General features: G+C 56.8%; 1 protein-coding gene across 3 annotated transcripts; it reads left to right on the forward strand.

The window, feature by feature from the left end:
• The first annotated feature begins 590 nt into the window (after nucleotides 1-590).
• Nucleotides 591-3404, forward strand: PRLH (prolactin releasing hormone). 3 transcript variants are annotated; one of them, XM_079132687.1, is made up of 3 exons: nucleotides 591-973; nucleotides 2504-2652; nucleotides 3132-3404. In XM_079132687.1, exons 2-3 carry the CDS (start codon nucleotides 2553-2555, stop codon nucleotides 3293-3295), a joined length of 264 nt encoding a protein of 87 aa, XP_078988813.1. In that variant the 5' UTR covers nucleotides 591-973; nucleotides 2504-2552; the 3' UTR covers nucleotides 3296-3404. The 3 variants fall into 3 exon arrangements, with proteins under 3 accessions (XP_078988813.1, XP_078988814.1, XP_078988815.1); XM_079132688.1 differs by having other exon boundaries at nucleotides 592-902; XM_079132689.1 differs by lacking the exon at nucleotides 591-973 and adding an exon at nucleotides 1006-1199.
• The last annotated feature ends 5383 nt before the right edge of the window (nucleotides 3405-8787 follow it).

Consider the following 8787-nt stretch of genomic DNA (forward strand, 5'->3'; position numbering starts at 1 on the left):
CCAAAGAAGACAGTATTCAACTGGCTCAAAAGACCCTCAGTGCAATCTACAATCACTTCAAAATGCCGGTGACTTAGCTGCTTAGGCCCACGTTAAATGGCAGAATGTTGTACAGTTATTCTAGTGACATAATATGCAGATATTTTAACAACTGAGGACGCAACAGTTATAGCATGAGGTGGAGAGAATGAGCCTCGAGTCAGCTGAACTGACGGAAAGGTGTGTGGGAAGCTCGCCTGGAGAGAAAGTAGCACACGTGAAAGGCGGCCACATCCGGGACATTCTCTGTGCTTTTCCTTCTGTTTTTGGTAGGCACTAATTTCTTCCCAGGGTGTGTGAATTGCATTTATAATGAAATAAACATTTTTACAATAAAAATGAAGCCGTTTGCTCTAGAGGAAGGATGAGCTTGGGCTGAACGTTGGTGAGGACCGGAGCCTGAAGGACGTGTTCTCCGTGACGGAGTCGGATGGAAGTGGTCTGCGCCCAGCCAGGGAAGCTCCGGGCAGGGCCGAGGAGCAGGGCGGGATGCCGCCACTTAGGGAGGGACAAACAAGGGGTGAGAGGAGCCTGGTGCAGGGCGTCTCCTGGGGTGAGCCCATGGCTCTCGGAGCCGCTGTCTGCTGGCACTTGACTTTGGAGCCTGGCCAGAGGCGAGCACGTAGAGGGCGGCTAATGTGCTTTGAAACCACTTGGCCCAAATGAAATTATATAATCCAGGAAGGAACAAATCACCTCGCTGATGAGAGTTTTTAAAAAAAATAAAAGAAGGACAAGAAAAAAGACAAGTCCTCTCCTGGTGCCGCCCTTCAGGGAGACGATGCAGCTAGGGACGGCAGGCAAAGGCGCTGGCTCCAAGAGGGCATTTGGGGGCGTCGCCGCTCCCCCCGTGGACTATAAAGGTGAGCGGGCTGCCGCCTGGACCTCACTGCAGGGCCAGGGCAGGCTCGGCCACACGGAGGGAGATCGATCGGTGAGTAGCGCGTCAGGCACTGGAGAGGCTGGCCTCGCTCTGGGCTCTGCTCGGCTGCTCTGTGAAATCTTTCCTTTGCCAGGCGTGGGCTGGGTTTTACCTGAGACCCGGCCTGCTCTCCTGGCAACCGGGGCTGGGCTGAGCAGGACAGGAGTGGCAGCTGCCCTCGGTCTCCACATCCAGGCTGCCTGGAGCCCCTGACACTCAAGCGCTGTTGTGGGGAGAGGTGAGCAAAGGTGTCCACAGAGCTCAACTCGGGAACCCCGCTGGGTGGAGGAAATCTTCAACTCCGGGAAGCAGGTTCTTGGGGATTATGACCCAGCACTGCTGAATCCCAGGATGCCCGTCACCTAGTCTGGGTCCTGTTCCAGGGGCACAAGCAGAGGGGCCAGTCCATTTGGGTGCATGTCTATATTCTTCAAGGAGGCACCCCCATTTTCTCCAGATTGGGGATTCCCTGCCCTGTGTAGGACTCCCCCAAAACAGGAGTGAACATTTTATACAACACTGATGGACAGGTCTTTCTGGTGGGCTCAGGGAGGGGCTGGAAAGTCGAGGTCAGTTGAGGGGTCCCTCCTCTGAAACAGACAGGGCTCTCAGGCTTCTTCCAGTGGTGACAGAAAATGCCAAGGGTGGGAGCAGGGAGAGGGTCACCTGTGGCCAATGTTGCCAGGCCTTCCCAGATGGACGCTGTTTAGGTAGGTGGGCAGGGCAAAGGAGGGTTTCGGGGTTCCTGCTCTCGACCCCAGTGACCCTCCTACCCTGTAGGGGCCATCCTGTGTGAGAGAAGAGGTCCCAGCTGCTGCAGGTCCAGCTCAGAGCTTCAGCAGATTGGATTGAAGGTCATGGGGGTGGTGCTCAGTGAGGACACAGGATGCCTAGTGTCCTGTCACGCCCAGCTGCCCAGCTGCCATCCTCTGATGGCAGGGCAGGGTGGCAGGCTGGGCCTCAGTGTCTGCAGGCCTTGGGCCAAGGGTGGTAAAGGACTGAGCACGGAGGTCTCAAACCCAAACCCCAGGCAGGTCCGGGTTGGCAAGGCACTCCCTCCACCCTGAGGCTGCCGGGACTCTTTGGAGACAACTCCCTACAAACCCAAGGCTGGTATGCTCCTCCTGGATCCTGGCACAGGACGGACAGATCCGAGGCTGCTCCAGGACAGCTGCATTTAAGATGTGTTGCTCACACGCCTCCCTGCTGGGGCCTTTCTATGACAAAGCAGCCATGCCGACGTGACTGAGCGCGTCAGAGGCTGAGGCACACACAGGCATCTGGTTGTACAGAGGAGAGTGTGGGGCCCATGGGGAGCGAGGGGCATGGACAAGGTCTAGTACATACCAGAGGAGTACACGGGAGGTGTGGCTGCACACACACACACACACACACACACTCGCACACGCGCATGTGCTTGCATAGTACACTGCTCCACATGGGCACATGCTCAGACACTTGCACATGAATTTCCCAAGTTCCTGGGCTTTGCACACACACACTTTCAAGCATGTGTAACTTGCTCCTCCCCTCTGCCCCCAGGCTGCGCCCTCACCGTGTGTCATCCCTCCTTGTTCAAGAAGCCAGGGGCATGAGGGCTCTGGGCGCCTGCTTCCTGTGCCTGCTGCTGCTGTGCCTTGTCCTTCGGGGAACTGCAAGCCGAGCCCCTCAGCACTCCATGGAGATCCGCAGTGAGTGCAGGGACCATGACTGGGCAGCTTCATCCCCCCACCCACAACCTGACACCTTGGGTGCTCAGTCCCTGGGGGTGGGGCCTGGCCATTTCCTGCACCACATGCTCCCACTCTGGGGACCAACCTCCTGCTAGGACATCCCTGTTGGACCAGTCCTCTCCCCAGGACAGCCCTGTCCCCTCCCTCCATCCCTACCTCTGCCCAGCTGTGCCTGATCTCTCTTGAACCTGGAAGGAAGGGCAAGAAGGAGAAGTTGACCCTGGTATATGTCTAAGTTCCTATTTCTCAAAGCCACACCTCAAGTGGCCTGGCCCAGACCTGCCAGGTGCCCTTATTCAGGGTGGGTTCCAGCGTGACCTGGTAACCAGCAGAGGTCCCTGTGAGGGTGCTGCCTGTATGCCTGGACCTGCCACCGTGGGGGCACAGGACACCCTGGGGACAGGGGACCCACGTGCTGCTCTGCTCTTCCCTTTCAGCTCCTGACATCAATCCTGCCTGGTACAGGGGCCGTGGGATCAGGCCTGTGGGCCGCTTCGGCCGGAGGAGGGCAGCCCTTCAGGACATCCCCAGACCTGGGCTGCGATGCTGGTCCACCTGCCTCCCCCTGGAGCATGGTGCCAAGTCCCCCCAGGGTGGCTGATGGCCCGGCTCATGAAGACAGTGAAGACCTGACTCCGGGGCCTCCCCACTCCTTTTCCTCCCAGCTCTTTCCCTCAATGATAATAAAGGCGCTGGCCTGGTTTATTGCACATCTGCCACTGCGTGGTGACCAATCGGAAGGTGCTTTCCTCCCCTTCTCGGAGGTGAGCCCAGAGGGAGACTCGGCCCAGCAGCCTCACCGGAAAGACAGAGGCTCTGTGACCTGCCTGCAGGCACCAGGGCCCGAGTCAGGGAGCTGGGACTGTCCCTGGTCGCCCGCAGCCCACAGCCCCCCACACCCAAGCCATTCTGAGCAGTTGCCGTGGTTCCACGCACCACACTGTCCCCAGAGGAGGGCCGCACAGTCCTCAGGCCCTGTCCCTCTCCCAGCCTCTGTCCTTTTTATTTTTTTAACTTTATTTTTCACAGCAGTTTTAGGTTCACAGCCAAAATGAGCAGAAGGTGAGAGTATCCCGATTCCTCCTGCCCCTGCATCCACCGCCTCCTGCCGCCGACAGCCCACCGAGGGCACACTTGTTAAATGAACCTACATGACACACCATTGTCAGCCAGAGCCCGTTTCGCTAGGGTCTGCTCTGGGTGCTGCGTGTCTCAGGGGTTTGAGCCAGTGCAGAATGACAGGGACCGCCAGGAGGAGCCGCGCAGAGCAGAATCACTGCACCTACAAAGCCCGTGCTTCCCTTTCCTCCCGCCCTCCGGCGACCCTGGCGACCACCCTCCTCTGTCCTGTCCTCCTTGCCTCCCTGTGCTCAGAGAGTGCTGTTTCTAGTCAGCTGTGGGGAGATGTCAGCCCCCAGCCGTGTCCCTTCAATCACAGAGCCTCACCCTGTCCCGCCTCAGACCTAACCTGCTACGGCATCAGGGGCACAGCCACACTACCTGGGCCACTGAGCCCATTCCGGGGCTTCTCTGAGCCTGAGTTTCCACATCTGGACCAGGGACCGTACCCTCCCTCAATCCTCAGCTTAGGAAGCAGGGCCCGACACATGGCAGCCTGGTGGGCTGCTCGGTGAGCGTGAACCCTCCCTCGGTCCTACGCCGTCCAACCCAAGCCAGATGCCTGCCTGAGACTGTCTGGACCTGTTCTGAGGAGTCTCCCTGGCCACAGGACCCCCACCCACCCATGCTCAGAGGCAGGACCCCAGCAGCCTCTGACCCAGACCTCCCACCTAGGACTAACTCAGACACTGTGCCTACCCAGTCACAGGGGGCCCCCAGATGGAGTGCACCTGTGGAAACAGGGACCTGCTCCCAGGGATGCAAGTGTTGGGTCAGACCTCGGATGGCTCACAGCCCAGGAAAACAGAACCACAGTTCCTCAGAGGGGTCAGAAAGACGACATGACCCCCGACCTGACAATTTCACACAGGGCGTAGAGAACCGAACGCAGGTGTTGGACTAATCCTCCCACAGGAGGGCTCCATGGCCTTAAGTAGAAAGAACCCAGTGCCCGTTGCTTTGGTGGGCGCTGGCTGCTCTAACCAAGTGCCACAGACACAGAATCTCAGACCGTCAACAGTTAACTCGCCCAGTTCCAGGGCCCCGCTGTCTGGTGAGAACCAGCTTCGTCCTCACGTGGTGGAGAGAAGGCACCTCTCTTGAGCTTCTTCCTCCAAGGGCACAGGCCCACTCCTGAGAGCTCTGCCTCTACAGCAGGGTCCCTCCCGAAGTCCCACCTCCCAACAGCACACCATGGGGGTCGAGAGTTGGGGAGGGGCCCTAACTGCTCCATAGGGCCCAGCAGGAGCGGATGGAGAGGGTGCTGGTGCACACTGCAGCAGGACCAGGCTTGGAAACGCCATGCTGGGGGAACCAGGCACAAGCCACAGGCGCCGCGTGACTCCCCAATGGGAAAATACCAGAAGGCACGAGTTCACGGAGAGGAGAAGCAGGAGGCTGCCAGGGGCTAGGGAAGCGGGCAGGAGAACAACTGATTAGGGGTGGAGGGTCATGGAATGTCTTGGAGCTCAGTGGAGGTGGAGCTGAAGGACCCAGCACACCAAAGATACTACCCTGGACTCCAGCGTGTGCACACACGGAACTCAGCACAAATGACCTCAGAGGTGTGACGACGGGCTCTGGAGTCCACGGGAGCTAGGTGCCTCTGAGGCCCAGGGAATGGGGGCCCTGCTTAGGTGGGCAGCTTGGGGACACAGGGCTGTGCCAAGGAGTGAGGAGGGTGGAAAGACCTGTGGCCGTGCATGTCATTAGGAGGGATCATCGGGTCCTATTTGGCTCAGGGGAGGCCAGCTCATCTGCAGGCAGCTGGGACTGACTGGGAGCCTCTGGGGAAAACCCCAGGCAGGGGGACACCAGGCCTGGACCACGGAACTGGCAAACCAAGGGGCAGAGGACCAGTGACCACCATTCAAAGACAACATCCATCTGTCCTTGTCAGGTGGGGCAAAGGCCTGAGACTTCCCTTGCCTGTCAGGGATTCCGGGGACCTGCCACCCAGAGGAGGCCTTAGGAAGGACCCTTGCCCATGTGGTCAGGAGCAGGCCGAGCCTGCCTTGCCTCTGCCACCCTGGGAGTGGGGCACCAGTCCCTCTGGCTCAGAGAAACAAGGGCTGAAGACCAGGGCATCCTCCAAGGTGCTGGGCACTTGCCTGCTACTAAGGCTGTTTCTCACCCATCCGCAAACTCGTGAGCCAAAGTCCTGACCCCCTACCTTAGATGGGACCTTACCTAGACATAGGGTCATTGCCAATGCAAACTGTGGAGCTCAGGCTGGAGAAGGGTGGATGTCAATCCAACATGACCCAGTGTCCTTATGGAAGGGGGAAGTGAACAGATGGGCCCAGAGGGAGAGCCAGGTGAGCCCAAGGCAGATGGAGTCCAAGTCAAGGAGCACCAGCCACATAAGCCAGGCAAAAGACCTGGAGCAGGCAGAAGCAGAACTCAGGCAGAACCAGCCGCCCACACCAGACCCCAGGGAGCCATCCCTGCTGCTGCTCATGCCACTCAGTCTGTGGCACTCTGTCAGGGCACCCCAGGACACAATTCATCTTCTCTGCCCAGAGAGACAAAGAGGGCAGGGCTTATGTATTGACAGCTTCAAAACGTACAGAATTCCAAAACTATGGTGAGGCGCACCCACATACTCACCTCCAGGACCTGGCAATCATCACTCCTCGATTTCCCTGTCTTTCTCCTGCCCCCTCCTCTCCCTCCACCATCTGGAAGTAAGCTGTAGACATCAGGACATTGCCCTAAGTACTCCAGCATGCCTTCTCCCCAAAAGAAGACAGTTCCCTGCATAACCACAAAATCATACCTGAAAACATTTAATAAATCAATTGCATTATTATCTACTTCATACTCAAACATCCCTAAGTATATATCACAACAGTCTTAGGACATTTTTTTAACCAGCTCCAATCTAACTTCGCCGTTATGTCTGCGGCCCGACTTCTTGTTCGTGTCTTGTGGGAAGCTGACTTTCTGAGCACGCAGGTGGGCCGTCCGGTCCAACAGTGCACACGTGTGGTTTGGTGGCCCTGTCTCTCCCTCCCCTCCCTGCGGCACTCCTGTTCTTCTGTCCGTTGTATTCCTATCATCGGAGAGGAGGCTTCAGGCCTCAACTGAAGCAGGTTACTCCACGTGAGCACAGGTGCCCTGGCCCTTTCTCTTGTGTCATCTGGTTGTGGGTCCCTGACACGCCGAACTTGAGTGGCCAACGGACAACCTGTCCATCACAAAGAATTCTTCCCGGTGTGATCCATGTGCGATGCACAGTCCAGGGCCCTGGCGGTGTCCTGTTTCCCATTTAGCCCAAGACTGACACATCCCCGATATCCTTTCCCTATCATTTGTGACGTCCTGGGTCCCCTGGGGGTGACTCTCCTAATGCCATCCACATTGACATGCTGGATTCTTCCAAAGAAGATACTTCTCTCTTTTGTTGTTATTTAGTCTCTTTAGTAAATTTTGATGGATGCTTGAATTGTCTTAAATTGGGTCATTAGGAGCCCCAAGAAAGAAAGACATGTTAAAAGAAAAGGAATAGGTGTGTGAGTCATCCCCTCTGGGAACAATGGGTCTGCATTAGTCAGCTTTTCATGGCTGTGACCAAAATACCCAACAAGAACAACTTAGAGGAGGAAAAGTTCATTTTGGCCACAGTTTCAAAGGTTCAGTCCATGGTGGACCAACTCCATTGCTCTGGGCCCAGGCAAGGCAGAACATCATGGCAGGACACGGTGGAGGAGGCTGCTCCATTGAGAGCAACCAGGATACAGAGAGAGAAAGGGAAGAGGCCGAGGGAAGATGCCCCTCCAAGACAGACCCCAGAGAGCCACCTGCCACAGTCGCCACCAGTCAGTCCACTCAAATTAGGATGGACTCACTAGGTTCCAGCTCTCAGAATCTAATCACTTCAGGTCCAAACACTTCTGCATTAGCAGGAGCTCTGGGGGACACCTCCCATCTGAACCATAGAAGGGTCCATCCATCGGACTTAGAGGAGAACGTGAACAAGAGGGACAGAGAACAGGGACAGGCTAGGGAATGGACTGGGATGGCAAGGAGCTGTGGAGGGCCACTTGCCACCCTCTCTGCCTCCATACCCCCAGCAGCTGGGGAAAGGACCAGGGTCCGAACCCAGCTAGGACAACCTGTGGCACCTGCCTGGGACTGCAGGCACCCAGACTGGCCTCCCTGGAACCCTGCACCTCTTCGCTTTGAAGAATCTGTGCCAGGAACATCCCCTGACCCCTGTGGGTTCATCTCCGTGTACTTGCAGAAATGGGTCCTTCACTGACTGCCCCCGGCATCACACATTCTGGGGCAGGGAGGGGCAGGAAGGTGGGGCACTGGCAGGGCACTGGGCAAGCTTGCCATCACGCTTGCCAGCTGAGGTGGGGTCAGTTCTCAGGAAGCCTACTGTCTGTATCGTCAGTTTTTCACCACTGTGACTGAAAGACCGACCAGAACAACTGTAGAGGAGGAAAGGGGTTATTTGAGGTTCATGGTTTCAGAGGTCTCAGTCCGTAGAAGGCCGGCCCATTCTTCAGGGCTTGAGGTGAGGCTGAAACATCATGGCAGAGAGCGTGGCAGAGGGAAGCAGCTCACATGATGGATCAGAAACAGAGAGAGACTCCTTGCTCGATACAAAATATACACCCCATAGCCACGCCCCCAAAGAACTGCATTCTCCAGCCACACCCCACCTGCCTCCAGTTACCACTCAGGTAATCCCATCAGCTTATTAATTCACTCATTAGGTTAATGCTGTAGCCAGTCGTTTCTCCTCCAAACCTTCTTGCACTGTCTCACACACGAGGTTTTGGGGGACATCACATCTAAACCATAACATATTCCTTTAGGACTGTGGGGAAAACAACAGCTTCTATCCCTTGGTTGACACATACCTAGCCTGTGCCAAACATCGTACCAGCACCTGTCCTACAGGGCTTTTCAGCCTTTGCTAAATTCTAAGCTCACCTGGGAGGGTTTAAAAATCCCAGCACA

The sequence above is a fragment of the Sciurus vulgaris genome (assembly GCF_902686455.1).
Source record: "Sciurus vulgaris genome assembly, chromosome: 3".
Lineage (NCBI taxonomy): Eukaryota > Metazoa > Chordata > Mammalia > Rodentia > Sciuridae > Sciurus > Sciurus vulgaris.

Coding starts and splice junctions, on each gene's coding strand:
- PRLH (XM_079132687.1), top strand. CDS start 2,553: ATGAGGGCTCTGGGCGCCTGCTTCCTGTGCCTGCTGCTGCTGTGCCTT. Junction 2,653..3,131: donor GCACTCCATGGAGATCCGCA/GTGAGTGCAGGG, acceptor CTTCCCTTTCAG/CTCCTGACATCAATCCTGCC.